At 45.3% G+C, this 19,556-nt stretch overlaps 1 protein-coding gene across 6 annotated transcripts in view; it reads left to right on the plus strand.

The window, feature by feature from the left end:
• The first annotated feature begins 6,651 nt into the window (after positions 1–6,651).
• The window catches only part of ASPP (Ankyrin-repeat, SH3-domain, and Proline-rich-region containing Protein), a 317,152-nt gene continuing 304,247 nt past the window's right edge, over positions 6,652–19,556 (plus strand). For 3 of the 6 annotated variants that reach the window (XM_071667483.1, XM_071667487.1, XM_071667489.1), the window contains exon 1: positions 9,793–11,182. In XM_071667483.1, the coding sequence (XP_071523584.1) occupies positions 11,174–11,182 (9 nt within the window). In that variant the 5' untranslated portion in view covers positions 9,793–11,173. Of the gene's footprint in view, positions 6,670–9,792; positions 11,183–19,556 lie in introns of those variants that run through there. The other 3 variants (XM_071667485.1, XM_071667486.1, XM_071667488.1) reach the window with 3 other exon arrangements.

Genomic DNA, 19,556 nt, shown 5'->3' on the forward strand with positions numbered 1-19,556 from the left:
TGTATTTGATTGACCTCATTACCCCTCTTATGGGGCCCCTGCAGCTTCAAAGCTGTGCTATAAGCAGTAGCAGAGATATGATGGATTCACTTGGATTATGAAGTTCCATTATGAGATTATATATCTTTATATGCAAAAGATAGTGATGCAGCCTTACCTAAGGTGACTTTCCATTCGAGATATAACATACAGGTGGAGTCTGATAACACCTAAAAACAGTACTGTATAAATCAGCAATATTGTACAGTATTATTTAGAATCCTTCCTTGTTTAAACTTCAAGAAAGTATTGTAGACCTAATGATTCGACACTGACACCGTAAGACTCCCTCACTTATGGCCCATTGCACCCCTATTTGATTTTTGTAAGATTTTCCTTTTGTGCAAAATGTTAGGCATACTATCAATTGTATGCTTTTTGGTTGCCTTGTAAGAACAGAATTTATGATCCTGTCACATGCATAAAGAGATAAGCTCAGAGTTTTGCACATTTAGATGGCGAGAATGGTGTTGTGAGCTACATCTCTGGAAAGTCATTCTTTAAGTTTACAAGTTGCAAATTTTAAGAGTTCATGGATTTTAGAAATGTGGATGTTCGATATTTAACCTGAATGTGTACTACACATGAGGATCACAGTGAGTAGTATCCAAGTACTATTTCATTGTTTATGGCAGCTCTTTTTGTTGAAAATAATGTTATTTGTCCTTTAATTTATATTTTCCTTAATTCCTTAAGATTTTTTTTTCTTTTCAAGCATAGACAAGTAAGACCTAATTATGGTTGTAGTCTCCATTTTATGACAAGATTACCCTTTCTCTTACTTTTATATTATTATAGGGTCCCAGTTATGTACAGTTCATTTTTGAATGAATACAGGTTTCCTTTTTGGATGTGAAGATTTACAGTGTGAGGTAGGGGTTCAGTAGGAGACGAACAAATATGAACTGGAGGAGAGGTAGGCATAGATCAGGCAAACTGGAAAGAGTTATTAATGTACAGCCCAAAGTACTTTTTTTTTTTTTTTTTTTAATTTTTCCCAAAAAGAATGTTTGAAAAGTCCGTTATTTGAGCTATTGGAAGGAAGAGTAGATGCATTATTTGTACTTTAAGGAATAGTTATGTATTCAGAATCTATTAGGTTAAGATGGCTTTTGTATTTGATTGTACATATTATTACTGTGAATATTATTATCTCAGAAATGTCAGAAGTACCTTTTAGAAGTGAAAGGGACATTCACTTTGCATCATCTTTTTATTTATATTTTATTATTTGTTTTGCTTTGTCGCTGTCTTCCGCATTAGTGAGGTAGTGCAAGGAAATAGACGAAAGAATGGCTCAACCCACCCACATACACATGTTTATACATTCACATCCACACATGCAAATATTCATACCTATACATCTCAATGTATACATATATGTACACACACAGACATACATATATACACATGTACATAATTCATACTGTCTGCCTTTATTCATTCCCATCGCCACCTCGCCACACATGAAATAACAACCCCCTCCCCCCTCATGTGTGAGGTAGTGCTAGGAAAAGACAACAAAGGCCACATTCGTTCACACTCAGTCTCTAGCTGTCATGTAATAATGCACCGAAACCACAGCTCCCTTAACACATCCAGGCCCCACAGAACTTTCCATGGTTTACTCCAGACTCTTCACATGCCCTGGTTCAATCCATTGACAGCACGTCGACCCTTGTATACCACATCGTTCCAATTCACTCTATTCCTTGCACGCCTTTCACCCTCCCGCATGTTCAGGCCCCGATCACTCAAAATCTTTTTCACTTCATCTTTCCACCTCCAGTTTGGTCTCCCACTTCTCGTTCCCTCCACCTCTGACACATACATCCTCTTTGTCAATTTTTCCTCACTCATTCTCTCCATGTGACCAAACCATTTCAAAAAACCCTCTTCTGCTCTCTCATCCACACTCTTTTTATTACCACACATCTCTCTTACCCTATTACTACATACTCGATCAAACCACCTCACACCACATATTGTCCTCAAACATCTCATTTCCAGCACATCCACCCTCCTGTGCACAACTGTATCCATAGCCCACTCCTCACAACCATACAACATTGTTGGAACCACTATTCCTTCAAACAAACCCATTTGTGCTTTCCGAGATAATGTTCTCGACTTCCACACATTCTTCAAGGCTCCCAGAATTTTCACCCCCTCCCCCACCCTATGATTCACTTCCGCTTCCATGGTTCCATCCGCTGCCAAATCCACTCCCAGATATCTAAAACACTTCACTTCATCCAGTTTTTCTCTATTCAAACTTACCTCCCAAGTGACTTGACCCTCAACCCTACTGTACCTAATAACCTTGCTCTTATTCACATTTACTCTCAACTTTCTTCTTTCACACACTTTACTAAACACAGTCACCAGCTTCTGCAGTTTCTCACATGAATTAGCCACCAGCGCTGTATCATCAGCGAACAACAACTGACTCACTTCCCAAGCTCTCTCATTCACAACAGACTGCATACTTGCCCCTCTTTCCAAAACTCTTGCACTCACCTCCCTAACAACCCCATCCATAAACAAATTGAACAACCATGGAGACATCACACACACCTGCCGCAAACCTACATTCACTGAGAACCAATCACTTTCCTCTCTTCCTACACTTACACATGCCTTACATCCTCGATAAAAACTTTTCACTGCTTCTACCTGCTTCTTTTTATATGTATTTATATATTTGTTCTGAGAGAAATACTTAGAAAAGCAAATGGATTTGTATGTAGCATTTATGGATCTGGAGAAGGCATATGATAGAGTTGATAGAGATGCTCTGTGGAAGGTATTAAGAATATATGGTGTGGGAGGAAAGTTGTTAGAAGCAGTGAAAAGTTTTTATCGAGGATGTAAGGCATGTGTACGTGTAGGAAGAGAGGAAAGTGATTGGTTCTCAGTGAATGTAGGTTTGCGGCAGGGGTGTGTGATGTCTCCATGGTTGTTTAATTTGTTTATGGATGGGGTTGTTAGGGAGGTAAATGCAAGGGTTTTGGAAAGAGGGGCAAGTATGAAGTCTGTTGGGGATGAGAGAGCTTGGGAAGTGAGTCAGTTGTTGTTCGCTGATGATACAGCGCTGGTGGCTGATTCATGTGAGAAACTGCAGAAGCTGGTGACTGAGTTTGGTAAAGTGTGTGAAAGAAGAAAGTTAAGAGTAAATGTGAATAAGAGCAAGGTTATTAGGTACAGTAGGGGTGAGGGTCAAGTCAATTGGGAGGTGAGTTTGAATGGAGAAAAACTGGAGGAAGTGAAGTGTTTTAGATATCTGGGAGTGGATCTGTCAGCGGATGGAACCATGGAAGCGGAAGTGGATCATAGGGTGGGGGAGGGGGCGAAAATTCTGGGGGCCTTGAAGAATGTGTGGAAGTCGAGAACATTATCTCGGAAAGCAAAAATGGGTATGTTTGAAGGAATAGTGGTTCCAACAATGTTGTATGGTTGCGAGGCGTGGGCTATGGATAGAGTTGTGCGCAGGAGGATGGATGTGCTGGAAATGAGATGTTTGAGGACAATGTGTGGTGTGAGGTGGTTTGATCGAGTGAGTAACGTAAGGGTAAGAGAGATGTGTGGAAATAAAAAGAGCGTGGTTGAGAGAGCAGAAGAGGGTGTTTTGAAGTGGTTTGGGCACATGGAGAGAATGAGTGAGGAAAGATTGACCAAGAGGATATATGTATCGGAGGTGGAGGGAACGAGGAGAAGAGGGAGACCAAATTGGAGGTGGAAAGATGGAGTGAAAAAGATTTTGTGTGATCGGGGCCTGAACATGCAGGAGGGTGAAAGGAGGGCAAGGAATAGAGTGAATTGGAGCGATGTGGTATACCGGGGTTGACGTGCTGTCAGTGGATTGAATCAAGGCATGTGAAGCGTCTGGGGTAAACCATGGAAAGCTGTGTAGGTATGTATATTTGCGTGTGTGGACGTATGTATATACATGTGTATGGGGGGGGGGTTGGGCCATTTCTTTCGTCTGTTTCCTTGCGCTACCTCGCAAACGCGGGAGACAGCGACAAAGTATAAAAAAAAAAAAAATATTTTTTCTGAACTTAAGATATAGAATTTTGTCTCAACTCTTATAAAAATATTTTGCATTTGTAGATCTTTAAGAAAGTATTCAATATCATTGGGATCTATGGTGTTGGATGGTGCAAGGTCCCAGCTTGTCACATTTGATCACCGGAAATGTTTTATTTTTCATCATCTGCCAAACATGTTGGTGTTGAAGGTAAAATGTTTGAGGACATAATGTGGTGTGAGAGGGTTTGATCAAGTAAGTGATAAAAAGGTGGGAGAGAGGTATGGTAATAAAAAGAGGATGTGTTGAAATGGTTTAGATATATGCAGAGAATGAATGAGGAGAGGTTGATAAAGAGGATGTATATGTGTCAGAGGTGGATGGGACAAGAACAGGGAGATCAAATTGGAGATGGAAGGGTGGAGTGAAAAAAGATTTTGAGTGATCGCAGCCTGAATATGTAGGAGATGAAAGGTGTGCGCAAGAATAAATGAACTGGAATGATGTGATATACTAGGTAGGAACATTTTGGTAGGACTGTTAGGTAGAAACATTAGTTAGGGATATTATGTTGTAGCAGTTAGTAGGAACATTTAGTAGGAGCCTTTGCAAACACTGTGCTAGACTGGCCCTGTGCTAGAAGCCTGTTAAGGGTGAGTCATTAAAGGCACTGGAGTTCACTAGTTATGGAGACTCTATTGCCGTGGCCACCCCTTTGAGGAAATTCCAGAAGGGAACAGCCATCAGATTTGCTGTTAATGGACTGACCCTGGGTAGCAGCCAGGGAAACCATAGAAATTTTTGTAGGGCCTGGTTTTGGATTGAGAGCTGTGGTTTTGACACATTGCACGTGACAGCTAGAGAGTTGATGCGAGAATCTGCAGCCTTTCTTTGACTTTTCCTGGGGCTGCCTCCCTAACGTAGGAAACAGTGATCTGCCAAACCTAGGCTGTGGTGGATATGACACTATATTGGCTGCAGTAGTGTTTCTCATACACAAAAATTTTTAATGATATAACCCTTTCAGTCTTAACAAGGCTAAAAAATTTTTAGCTTTGTTCCCCAGCATGACAAATATTAGCAAAATTTGAATGTTAGGAAAAAAAGCCATTTAAGCAACCAGAACCATTTGAACCTTGGCATAATTCGTAGGCATTCAAAAATTTGTTCTCAGACTGTCTGCAAGTGGTAACATCTCAGGTAAAAGATTACTTTTAATGAAGCTGTATCATCAGAAGGGAATGAATAGTTGCACATTTCCACAAGGTCATTTTTACATATGCTGGGCAACAGTAGAAGTAGGATATCAGAAGAGTTGCTGACATCCCTCTACCATTGTCTCCTTCATGTAGCTGAGTTGTGTGGAAATTTCTTTGGTCTAGTTAAGATTTGAAGGTGACATGTGACACTGTAAATCAAACAGCATTGGACCTGAAATTGGCGTACCTTCATTCAAAAAAGTATTATGCCTGGGTGTTCCAATAAAAGTCTATCTAGTTTTTTATAAAGCACCATCTTTTATTTCTGAATCGGATCAGATAAGAGTCTGTGATATCAACAAGGCTGTGTAATCTATGTATGACGATGAGATGGTGAGGGAGATAAATGCAAGTTTCTTAGAGAGTTGGTTGTGTCCACAGTCTGTTGTGGATTAGGGGCTCAGGGAGTTATGTTATTTACTTTGACGATGACATGACTCTGGTGATAGTCTCGCGGGAGATGTTGTGGAAGTAGGTATCTGAATTCGAGAGAGAGAGAGAAGCACCCTTGAGACTACCTCCTTCTGTCTTTTCACTGACACAAGCTTGCTGAAGGCGACCCTAATCCTTCCAATGACTGGCAAGATGGCAGGATGACCCATGTACTGTAAGAAGGATGGCTGTCCTACTGTAAAGCTGTGTATTCCTATCCTTGTACAGCAAGGATGGCTCACGCTCTGTACAGCAGAGTGATCCTTTCTTTACAGCCGGGTGACCCTTCCACTATAAAGAAAGGTGGCTCTCTCTGTACAGCAGTGTGTCCCTTCCACTGTGGCAGGCAGATGGTCAACACATCTACAAGTGGTGAGAATGCCCTCGTATTAGCTTCAGTTTTTATCGATTCCCAAAAGGAATTGATAAAGAGACTTGTGATTATGAAACTGAGAATCTCAGAGTTTGATAGTATTGTTTAATCCCATATGACATTTTTGCACAATCCCATATTATAGTGTTGCACAATAATAAAAACTGTGTGCAAGAAGTTTCAGGTGTATATTATAGTGTTGCACAATAATAAAAACTGTGTGCAAGAAGTTTCAGGTGTCTGTTGCAAGTTCAGTACAGAAGTGACATTATCGGACAGAGATGTAAAATCTCGACTGATAAATGTGATTGGACTGGAACGTTTTTGTTAGACCATCACTACAAGAGTAACACCTGTTAGTAAGACATGTTTGCTTAGGGTGTAGCCAGCTGTAGATTTTTGTACCTGTGACTGTCCACTTTTTTCAGCATGGTACGATTAGAACACGATGGCACGACCCTTGGGTGCGATGACATGGCGTTAAACCTAACCCCTAAGGAGAACATGAGTCACGACACAGCTAACCTAACCTTATGGTAAGGTTGAACACAGTCTAGATTACGTAGTCTAGTTTGACTTTGATTGAATGAAATGTTAACTATCGCGATGTTTTCCCCATGAGAGCTGAGTTAGATGGTAAAGGGTTGAGATGAGTGGTTCTATAAGCGGGAGGGGATCCCCGCTTATATTATGTTATTCTACGGTTGTCTATCCTGACCTCGGCAACTGACATATAGGCTTCTACATACAAACATTTTCTCAGTGAGTTCATGTGAGCATAGAAAACGAGATTTTTATTATTATTATTATTATTATTATTATTATTATTTTGGCTAGTTCACAGAAGTTATTGTCATTTTCTTATTTTCGCGACGAAATTAGAGTATGACGAATATGATTAACGACGGTGTGTGGGAGAAATGAGTTAAAGTCTGTTGGTTGGCAGTGACTGTGGTAACATCTACCGTGTGACGTCACCCAACGACTTGAACGGAAGTTGCCGTATTGAACGACCGTTTTGCGTAAATATTTTGGCTTGGCGTACCTTAGCCAAGGGGTCGTACCGTCATGCTGCAGTATTTTAACGACCGTTGCGTAAATATTTGGGCCTGGCGTACCTTAGCTAAGGGGGTCGTACCGTCGTGCTCATGGGGTCGTACCGTTTTTGTATGGGGGATGGGTCAAGGGTTGTTAAACCGTTACAGACGCTTTGGGGAAACGGCGTTGGTAATACACAGAGGGGGAAAGGTCAGAATACATCAGGTACAAGACGTGTCCAAGATATTGAGAATAGTTTATCTCTTGAGCATTTAGGGGTCAGGTCATAGAGCCGACAGTTAAGGTGCAGTTAAGTAGACGACATGAGTGAACCATGGCCCGTTATTTCTGGTACGTTTTGGCACGTGACCAATCGCGTCTTTTGATAGTGGTGGTGGGTGGAGGGAAGGAGAGAACGTACAGTGGGTTTTGTCCATTGGGATACGTGGGTGAATGGAGGGGGTCTCTCTCTCTCTCTCTCTCTCTCTCTCTCTCTCTCTCTCTCTCTCTCTCTCTCTCTCTCTCTCTCTCTCTCTCTCTGTCCTGGGGCATTTTTTTCTTTCTTTTATGAAGTGCAGAACGAGAGGCTACAAATTAATATTCAGTATCGTAGTTCTTCGCGGCTTGTCACATATAGTAGTCTCATCTCGCAGCGGGGAGGAATGAGGGTACCAGAGGGCAAATACAGCACCTTGAGAGGATATGCAGGTAATGACACGCGCTCATTTAAATGTTAGGAGAATGATTTATGAGGAATATTAAGCGATATTTGGAGTCATTTGAATGTCGGGATATTATTTATGAGGAAAATTAAGCGATATTTTGGAGTCATTTGAATGTTAGGATATTATTTATGAAGAAAATTAAGCGGTATTTTGGAGTCATTTGAAAGGACATTATTTATGAGGAAAGTTAAGCGATATTTGGACTCGCTTAAATGTTGGGAGAATGATTTATGAGGAAAATTAAGCGATATTTGGAGTCATTTGTAAGGAAGTTATGAGGGAAAATTAAGCGATTTTTGGACTCGCTTAAATGTTGGGAGAATGATTTATGAGGAAAATTAAGCGATATTTGGAGTCATTTGTAAGGAAATTATTTGAGGGAAAATTAAGCGATATTTGGAGTCATTTGTAAGGAAATTATTTGAGGGAAAATTAAGCGATATTTGGACTTAAATGTTAGGAGAATGATTTATGAGGAAAATTAAGCGATATTTGGAGTCATTTGAAAGGACATTATTTATGAGGGAAAATTAAGCGATATTTGGACTCTTAAATGTTAGGAGAATGATTTATGAGGAAAATTAAGCGATATTTGAGGTAAGGGCTTGGTGGTTAGAGCAGACCTAACCATTACTGCTGGTGCGTCCTCACCCACCGTCGTCCACCAAGGACGGTCGTTCATACGCTGAGTCATCCGTCGGAAAGTTATTCGCCCACCGAGGAGTCATCCGTCAAGGTCACACATCCACCAATCATCCGTCAAGGTCACACATCCACCAATCATCTGTCAAGGTCACTCATCCATCGGGGTCATGGTCACTCATCCACTGAGGAGTCATCCGTCAAGGTCACTCATCCAGCGGTGTCATCCGTCAATGTCACTCGTCCACCAGGGTGTCATCCGTCTAGGTTACTCATCCACCGGGGTCATCAGTCACGGTCACTCATCCATCGGGGTCATCCGTCAAGGTCACTCATCCACCGGGGTCATCCTTCAAGGTCACTCATCCATCGGGGAGTCATCCGTCATGGTCACTCATCCAATGAGGAGTCATCCGTCAAGGTCACTCATCCAGTGAGGAGTCATCCTTCAAGGTCACTCATCCACCGGTGTCATCCTTCAAGGTCACTCATCATCGGCATCCGGCAAGGTCACTAATACACCTGAATCTCCGTCAAGGTCACTCATCCACCGAGGAGTCATCCAAAGCCACTCGTCCACCTGGGAGTCATCCGTCAAGGTCACTCATCCAACGAGGTAGCTACCATCTAGGGGGCGGGTCATCTGTCGAAGCCAGTCATCCAACTCATCCAAGAGGGGAGACAGGAGAGGGGGGGAAGCAGACAGGAGTCATGCAGGAAGGGGGTTAGCAGACAGGTGGGAGGAGATGGGTGAGGGGGGGCTAGGAGTCATGCAGGGTCAGTAGACAGAAGGAGGAGGAGGGAAGGGGAGTGGATGAGGAGGAGGAGGAGGAGGGAAGGGGAGTGGATGAGGAGGGGCGGCGGGCCGCCCCCCTCCCCCTTCGAGAATCATCCTGTTTCTGGCATCACCGGCCGGCGGGGGGGGGGGGGGGAGGGGGAAGAGAAGAGGGGATGGGTTGGTCACTCACTTTCATTTTCTGGGGGGGCCACGGGGGGGGGGGGGGGGGGAGGGAGCGTGTGTGCAGCTGCAGCCTCCTCCTCCTCCTCCTCCTCCAGCGGCGGTGAGAGGGGCCCGCCCCTTCTTCTTCTTCTTCTCTCCTCCTCCTCCCATCCTCCTCCTCCTCCTAGTCCTCCCGCGCGGCTAAGGTCGCGTGTTCAAGCATTCGCCCCCCCCCTCCTCCTCCTCCCCCCCCCCCCCCCCCCCGACATTGAGTGGATCCCTGTCGTGCGTCTAGTTGCGCTGGCGCAGTGTGGCGGCGGGTCGACGTGTGGCCTGCTGCAACAACAACAGCTCCCTCACTCCACCTCCTCCGCCAGCCACTCTCCACCTTCGTCGTCAGCGCGCGCGCGCCCTCTCCTCCTCCTCCTCCCGCGATCCCATCCCGTGGCCAAGCCGAGGCACAGGCCATGATGGCCACCAGCGAGTGAAGGTCGTTATCTTCAAAGATAAGGTCGTGGAAAAGTGAGACAAGATATGGAAAAAAAAAAAAGAGTGAGGTCAGATAGATAATATAATAGACTGTGGTGTGGGAGGGAGAGGCGTCTCTCCCCCTTCCGTCGATGCGTTTAAAAAAATTAATAATAATTTGATGGGTGACTCCACCACCTCCTCCTCCTCCTCCCTCACAGTGGTTTTGGGAGGGGAATTTATGAGTTTCCTCCCTCACAGTGGTTTTGGGAGGGAATTTATTATGAGTTTCCTCCCTCAAAGTGGTTTTGGGAGGGAATTTATGAGTTAAACTTGATGTGTGAGGTGATGGGAGGGTTATGAGTGAGAGAGATCGCTCTAAGAGAAGGGAAACAAACCACCCATTCCTCCGTGGGGGAAAAAATTGTTCTCCATCTCTCTCTCACTGGAGAAAGAAATTCCAACCCTAATGTAAATAGTGATCCATATAGAAGAAAAATAAGAAATAAACTTGTGGTAAAGTGAATATATAAATTTGATAATGCCATACATAGAAGAAAAAAATATATATATATATATTTGAATGAGAGTTTTTAAAGTGTTCAGTGAATTACATAATTATTTTGATAGATTTTTCAAAGTGGTGGCAAAGTCATGGGCAATAGACGTAGTTGGTCCAGTGGTTGGCGGTGTTGCCTGGCTGGCAGATAGTGAAAGTAGTCAACCATTAAAGTGTTTTTTTTCCCCCCATTTTTTTTTTTTCTATATCGCCTCAAGTAGTGAATGGAAAATACATTAAAATGTCACTTAAGATGTGAATATAGTGGTTCTCCTCCGTGCGTGTGAGATGGATTCCCACTTCACCACAAACGACTCGTGGGTAATTCTCAAGTAGGCAAGGGCGTCAGCAATGACCTTCAAGTAGGTGGGGTGGCCGCCGCCGCCCGCCCCCCCACCAGGAATGGCTGTCTAACGCCCTCCAGCTGGCCCTAACCTAGCGCCAGATGGCTCCCCCAGGCACCTCGGAAAATCCCCTTCCAAGGCATGGACGTAAAAAGGAATCCGACGCCTTACGTCACGGCGATGCTCGGCTGTGAGAAGCAGAGGACGGCAGCGAGGAGGATCTAAAGAGGGTTCGATCTTGCCCCCGTCAAGATCGAGGAGGGAGGTAGCCCGCGCCCGCCGCCCCCCCACCAACCTTCTCCCTTCGCCAGGCCTCCCGCCTCAATGTTACCTGTGAGTCACATGACGTGGTGTTGACGGGGGGGAGAGGAAGAGGAGGAGGAAGAAGACGCCTCCTCTTCCTCCTTCCTCCTCCTTCCCCCTACAGCAATCATCACCCTCCAATCCCTTAAAATTTACTTTAAATTTCCAAAGTAAAAGGGCCACCAGTGATTTATGGGCGCTAGGCGTGTTAATCATATTTTAAAGATGTGGTCGACTCTGTGACCTTGAGAGTGTAAGTGTATGATTATATACTACCATTTTGAAGTTAGGAAATTAATGTATTCTCAACAAGTGATGTGTTACGAGGGTATGTGAGTAACGCCATGTGTTTTTTTTTCGGATGGGAACCCTGAAATGTGTCGTTAGTTCCCGCCAAAAAATGTCCAGGGTTTGAGTTTTGGCGGGCGTGCGTCCCGATCCATCAACTCTGGCATCGTTGGCGATAACGCACTGACTCGCCTCGGGGCGTAAAAGATTTATCTAAAAGCCTGAGATGATGGCTTATCATCATCTCTCATAAGTGTATATAAGATGAAGCTCTAGCGTGAAAATGGCTGGAAATGTAATAACACGGATGTCATGTAGTCAGCCATTCGAATGCCGATAGGCGTGTGCAGCTTGCTGGCTCTACCCCGTTCGAATGCGATACCCTGCATTAACACACTCACAAAAAAATAAACACTCGCCTATTATCAAGACAAATCTATTATCTCAGAATGTAGTTTAATGTTTATAGTAGTTTATATCATGGGGACAAGTGATATTAAACCAATGCGGACGAGAAATCGTAAAATCCTCTCTCCCTGCCTATGACTACACAAACCTTGATTAGTTACCGATCGTCAAGTTATATGTTAAAACGGCCTTGTCAATCCCCTTAAACCACCACCTAACTACACCAGGAACGACCCAAATCAACCTAGAAGCCGCCGACGCCCTCGTCAGTCACGGAACTCGGGGCCGGAATGCGAGAATTCGTACAAGTTGTGGCAGGGGGAATTGGGTGGAAAAATAAACAAAAGGTGGCAACTGAGGGGCCAAGCGGCAGGTGGAGTATTATGGCGATGGTCAGCCACAGGAAATTCTCTCGGTGACGCTGTGGGCCGTCACATACGACTACACACCCCCTTCCCTCCCTGCCAGCCCCTGGGCCCTCATCTACAACCCCCCCTCCAAGCCCCAGGGCTGATACCTTATACCTGATACCTTACCTCCTCCTCCTTCTCCTCGTTGTCCCTCAACATCCCAGGCCACGTTGAAGGCGCCAGGGCTCTTCCTATCGATGTAGACTATACGACATAGTGTTGTTCCCTATGACGTAGTTTACTAAGGGGTGGTTTACTTGGGGGCAGTTTACGCGAGTTTACTGGGGTCAGTTTACGTGAGTTTACTTGGGGGCAGTTTACGTGTTGTAGTTTACTTGGGGTAGGTTACCAGCTGTAGTTTATTGGGGGTAGTTTACCAGTTGTAGTTTACTGGGGTGAGTTTACGTGTTGTAGTTTACTGGGATAGTTTACCAGTTTTAGTTTACTGGGGTAAATTTACAAGTTGTAGTTTACTGGGGGTAGTTTACAATCTGTAGATTACTGGGGATCAGTTTACTTCTTGTAGTTTACTGGAGATATACAAGTTGTTTACTGGGATAGTATACCAGCTGTAGTTTACTGTGGATCATCTATTTATCTTTAGCAAATATTTAAGGATATATATATATATATATATATATATATATATATATATATATATATATATATATATATATATATATATATATGAGAGGGGGGTAATTACATATCCTCATAATGAGACCTCATCTTCTCACCTCTTGAGTAAAGATGAATATGATCATAGTGGATTCCTCACACTCACGGGGAAGTCCATTCCGCCCCTCAGGCAATGGATGGAGTTGAGATATAGTGTTACTGTGTAATGGCGTAAAGCCACAAATCTATATAAGAAAAGAGGAAGGCGATGCGTCTTCGAGAAACCCAACCCCCGATATGATTATTATTCTCTGACACTGGACGAAATATATATATATATATATATATATATATATATATATATATATATATATATATATATATATATATATATATATACATATATATATGTGTGAGTCGACGGGGAAAATGAAACGCACAAAATTGTGAACCTTTCCAATTTATATATATATATATATATATATATATATATATATATATATATATATATATATATATATATATATTTTTTTTTTTTTTTTTTTTTTTTTTTTTATACTTTGTCGCTGTCTCCCGCGTTTGCGAGGTAGCGCAAGGAAACAGACGAAAGAAATGGGCCAACCCCCCCCCCCCCATACACATGTACATACACACGTCCACACACGCAAATATACATACCTACACAGCTTTCCATGGTTTACCCCAGACGCTTCACATGCCTTGATTCAATCCACTGACAGCACGTCAAACCCTGTATACCACATCGCTCCAATTCACTCTATTCCTTGCCCTCCTTTCACCCTCCTGCATGTTCAGGCCCCGATCACACAAAATCCTTTTCACTCCATCTTTCCACCTCCAATTTGGTCTCCCTCTTCTCCTCGTTCCCTCCACCTCCGACACATATATCCTCTTGGTCAATCTTTCCTCACTCATTCTCTCCATGTGCCCAAACCATTTCAAAACACCCTCTTCTGCTCTCTCAACCACGCTCTTTTTATTTCCACACATCTCTCTTACCCTTACGTTACTTACTCGATCAAACCACCTCACACCACACATTGTCCTCAAACATCTCATTTCCAGCACATCCATCCTCCTGCGCACAACTCTATCCATAGCCCACGCCTCGCAACCATACAACATTGTTGGAACCACTATTCCTTCAAACATACCCATTTTTGCTTTCCGAGATAATGTTCTCGACTTCCACACATTTTTCAAGGCTCCCAAAATTTTCGCCCCCTCCCCCACCCTATGATCCACTTCCGCTTCCATGGTTCCATCCGCTGACAGATCCACTCCCAGATATCTAAAACACTTCACTTCCTCCAGTTTTTCTCCATTCAAACTCACCTCCCAATTGACTTGACCCTCAACCCTACTGTACCTAATAACCTTGCTCTTATTCACATTTACTCTTAACTTTCTTCTTCCACACACTTTACCAAACTCAGTCACCAGCTTCTGTATATATATATATATATATACACATTTATTATACTTGACCGCCGTCTCCCGCCTTAGCGAGGTAGCGCAAGGAAACAGACGAAAGAATGGCCCAACTCACCCACATACACATGTATGTCTTCCAATGAGTGATCCTTTCCAACATGTATATATGTAAACGCCCACACACGCGCATACATACATATACATTTCAACGTATACATATACATACATATGTATATATATTCCTATGAGTTCACGGGGAAAATGAGACACGATAAGTTTCCAAGTGCACTTTCGTGTAATAATCACATCATCAGGGGAGACACAAGAGAGAAATATAAGTCAGTTGATATACATCGAAGAGACGAAGCTAGGACGCCATTTGGTAAACATGTAATTGCCCATTGGCGTCCCAGCTTCGTCTCTTCGATGTATATCAACTGACTGTTATATTTCTCTCTTGTGTCTCCCCTGATGATGTGATTATTACGCGAAAGTGCACTTGGGAACTTGTGTTTCATTTCCCCCGTGGACTCATAGAAATATCTTGATCACGCGCAAAATTGTGGTCCTTTCCAATATATATATATATATATATATATATATATATATATATATATATATATATATATATATATATATATATATATATATGTATATATATATGTTCGTTGACGCAGGAAACAACGATTAAGTATAATAATAATAATAGTAATAATAACTCATAACGAATTTTATATTTTTCGTTCGTTTTCTATGCGTCTCGGATCTCCATCACGGGAACTGAAAATGGTACACGGTCGTAAATCGTCCAATTTGACATTGTTGGAAGAGTAATATGATAATCCTTTGTTCCTCGCTGATCCATTTACGAAAATGACCGGGAATTGTCAGTGTGGGGAGGAGAGAGGTCAGAGTTCACGCGCCGACGAACACAAGCCAGGAAGGTTAAGGGAAAACAAAAAAAAGAGATAAAGAAAATGGGGTGTTGTCGAAGTTAACCTTGAGATGGCGCCTCCCTTGTTGTTATTGTTGTTGTTGTGTGTTTGTTGTATGTAGATGTGATCTTGTGGTTTGCATGTGTGTGATAATCTACGTCATATGTATATATATATATATATATATATATATATATATATATATATAGGAATTGACCATTTGTGTGTATCATTTTACACTTTAAGTAGAAATGTAATCTACTTCTACATCTACTACAAGGAGGATGGTAGATGTACATTCCCTTCCCGTGTCTACAAGAAGGTGAGGATTATATATATATATATATATATATATATATATATATATATATATATATATATATATATATATATATATATATATATGACATAAGAGGTTTTACTAATGCTGCTGAATGTATGAGGGATGAATGAGAGAGGAGGGTGTATGAGGGATGAATGAGAGAAAGAGGAGGGTGTATGAGGGATGAATGAGGGAGAGAGGAGGGTGTATGAGGGATGAATGAGAGAGGCGGGTGTATCAGGGATGAATGAGAGAGAGAGAGGAGGGTGTATGAGTGATTAATGAGAGAGGCGGGTGTATCAGGGATGAATGAGAGAGAGGGGCGGGTGTATGAGGGATGAATGAGAGGAGGATGTATATGAAGGATGAATGAGAGATACACCCAGACAATGTCTTTCATATCCCGCCATTAAGTCATGAGGCGAGCTGGCCGGGTGGGTGTGAGGGAGGGAGCGGGTGGCCCAGTGGGTAATGAGGGCGCGCCCTCACAGTGAGGCACGTGCAGTGATGCGTATATATATATATATATATATATATATATATATATGTGTGTGTGTGTGTGTATGAGTGGGTGAATCTTTTCTCGTCTTGTTTCCCGGCGCTACCTCGCTGACGCGGGAAATGGAGAACGTGTATGAGGAGAATGGTAAAGTCGGTTTTGGTTGTCAGCGCACGTGACACGTGGCGCGTCGCACGTGACGTGATGTGGGTTGCACATGACGCTACGTGTGACGCACGTGACGTGATGTAGACATCAGTGACGTGGTGCTCTGGGTTGGTTGCACGTGACGTGGCGCGTGTGACGTCGCACGTGGTCCACAGCAGCGCCCCGCCTGGCCAGTGGCACCACGTGGTACGCCATCTTTCCCCCCCTCCCCCCCCAGCTCCCGTGGTGACCACGTGTTGAGCCAGCTGGGCCGTGTGCAAACACCCTCCCACACTGCTATATCGGGGTGTTGCATGGGGGGGGGGAGGGGGAGTTGGACTCCACACTGTACCAATATCTGGGTGTTGCATGGGGGGAGGGCTGGAGTCCAGGGTGTGTTAATATCTGGGTGTTGCATTGGGGTAAGGGCTGGAGTCCAGGGTGTGTTAATATCTGGGTGTTGCATGGGGGAAGGGCTGGAGTCCAGGGTGTGTTAATATCTGGGTGTTGCATGGGGGAAGGGCTGGAGTTCAGGGTGTGTTAATATCTGGGTGTTGCATGGGGGGGAGGGCTGGAGTCCAGGGTGTGTTAATATCTGGGTGTTGCATGGGGGGAGGGCTGCAGTTCAGGGTGTGTTAATATCTGGGTGTTGCATGGGGGGAGGGCTGGAGTCCAGGGTGTGCCAATATCTGGGTGTTGCATGGGGGGGAGGGCTGGAGTTCAGGGTGTGTTAATATCTAGGTGTTGCATGGGGGGAGGGCTAGAGTTCAGGGTGTGTTAATATCTGGGTGTTGCATGGGGGGAGGGCTGGAGTTCAGGGTGTGCCAATATCTGGGTGTTGCATGGGGGGGAGGGCTGGAGTTCAGGGTGTGTTAATATCTAGGTGTTGCATGGGGGGAGGGCTAGAGTTCAGGGTGTGTTAATATCTGGGTGTTGCATGGGGGGAGGGCTGGAGTTCAGGGTGTGTTAATATCTGGGTGTTGCATGGGGGGGAGGGCTGGAGTCCAGGGTGTGTTAATATCTGGGTGTTGCATGGGGGGAGGGCTGCAGTTCAGGGTGTGTTAATATCTGGGTGTTGCATGGGGGGGGGGCTGGAGTCCAGGGTGTGTTAATATCTGGGTGTTGCATGGGGGGGAGGGCTGGAGTCCAGGGTGTGTTAATATCTGGGTGTTGCATGGGGGGGAGGGCTGGAGTCCAGGGTGTGTTAATGTCTGGGTGTTGCATGGGGGAGGGCTGGAGTTCAGGGTGTGTTAATATCTGGGTGTTGCATGGGGGGGAGGGCTGGAGTCCAGGGTGTGTTAATGTCTGGGTGTTGCATGGGGGGAGGGCTGGAGTTCAGGGTGTGTTAATATCTGGGTGTTGCATGGGAGGAGGGCTGGAGTTCAGGGTGTGTTGATATCTGGGTGTTGCATGGGGGGAGGGCTGGAGTCCAGGGTGTGTTAATGTCTGGGTGTTGCATGGGGGAGGGCTGGAGTCCAGGGTGTGTTAATATCTGGGTGTTGCATGGGGGGAGGGCTGGAGTCCAGGGTGTGTTAATATCTGGGTGTTGCATGGGGGGGCTGGAGTTTAGACTTAATATCTGGGTGTTGCATGGGGGGAGTTGGAGTCCAGACTGTGCCAATATCTGGGTGTTGCATGGGGGGAGGGCTGGAGTCCAGGGTGTGTTAATGTCTGGGTGTTGCATGGGGGGAGGGCTGGAGTCCAGGGTGTGTTAATATCTGGGTGTTGCATGGGGGGAGGGCTGGAGTCAAGGGTGTGTTAATATCTGGGTGTTGCATGGGGGGAGGGCTGGAGTTCAGGGTGTGTTAATATCTGGGTGTTGCATGGGAGGAGGGCTGGAGTTCAGGGTGTGTTAATATCTGGGTGTTGCATGGGGGGGAGGGCTGGAGTCCAGACTGTGCCAATATCTGGGTGTTGCATGGGGGGGGCTGGAGTCCAGGGTGTGTTAATATCTGGGTGTTGCATGGGGGGAGGGCTGGAGTCCAGGGTGTGTTAATATCTGGGTGTTGCATGGGGGAAGGGCTGGAGTCCAGGGTGTGTTAATATCTGGGTGTTGCATGGGGGGAGGGCTGGAGTCCAGGGTGTATTAATATCTGGGTGTTGCATGGGGGAAGGGCTGGAGTCCAGGGTGTGTTAATATCTGGGTGTTGCATGGGGGGAAGTTGGAGTCCAGACTGTGTTAATATCTGGGTGTTGCATGGGGGGAGGGCTGGAGTCCAGGGTGTGTTAATATCTGGGTGTTGCATGGGGGGAGGGGAGGGCTAGAGTCCAGAATGTGCCAATATCTAGGTGTTGCATGGGGGGGGGAGCGCTGGACATCTGGGTGTTGCGAAAGGAGGAGGGGGAAGGGGGGGGAGGATGGGTTGAGAGAGAGAGAGAGAGAGAGAGAGAGAGAGAGAGAGAGAGAGAGAGAGAGAGAGAGAGAGAGAGAGAGGGAATTTCTTGCACTTCGTCTGGGGTGGGTAGGGGATGTAGTGAGGGGAGAGGGAGGAGGGTATTTAGGGAAGGGGTAAGGGGGGGCTTGCTTGCTTGCTTCCCCCCTCCCCCTACCCCCTCTCTCTTCCCCCCCCCCCCCGGCCTCTCCTAGTGGCCATGAACTCGGCCATGGGCCTAGCAACGCGTGGTCATGTGACCTTGCCAACTCCTAGTTAAGCTAGGAGGGGAGGGGAGAGGGGGGAGGAGGGGGGAGGGGTGGGGGACCACCACCATCATCTGGGCAGTGTGAGGTGTCTATAATGGGGAGGGGAGGCAGAGAGAGAGAGAGAGAGAGAGAGAGAGAGAGAGAGAGAGAGAGAGAGAGAGAGAGAGTGGTGTCTTTAGCTGAAGTTGTGGAGGGGGGGCAGAGCGTGTGTGTGTGGGGGGAGGATGTCTTTAGCTGAAGTTGCGGAGGGGAGGGGGGCAGAGAGTGTGGGGGGGGATGTCTTTAGCTGAAGTTGGAGAGGGGGCGGGAGAGGGAGGGGAAGGGGTGAGAGTGTGGTCTGTGGCCCAAGTGGACGATGGTTTTTGCATGAGTAAGCAACCATGGGGAGAGGGGAAGGGGGGGGGGGGGGTGGGGGAAAGGGGGGGGGAGGGGGAGGGACATACACGTACACGTACATGATGCCGCCCATTGTCCAGCGTTGTGCGAATTTTCAACTTTGCGTTTGAACTCACGGCCCGACACCAGGGGAAACATGGCGAGGTGTGTGTATGTGTGTGTGTGTGTGTGTGTGTGTGTGTGTGTGTGTGTGTGTGTGTGTGTGTGTTTGTTTGTGTGTGTGTGTGTGTGTGTGTGTGTGTGTGTGTGTGTGTGTGTGTGTGTGTTTGTGTGTGTGTGTGTGTG

The sequence above is a fragment of the Panulirus ornatus genome, chromosome 12 (assembly GCF_036320965.1).
Source record: "Panulirus ornatus isolate Po-2019 chromosome 12, ASM3632096v1, whole genome shotgun sequence".
Lineage (NCBI taxonomy): Eukaryota > Metazoa > Arthropoda > Malacostraca > Decapoda > Palinuridae > Panulirus > Panulirus ornatus.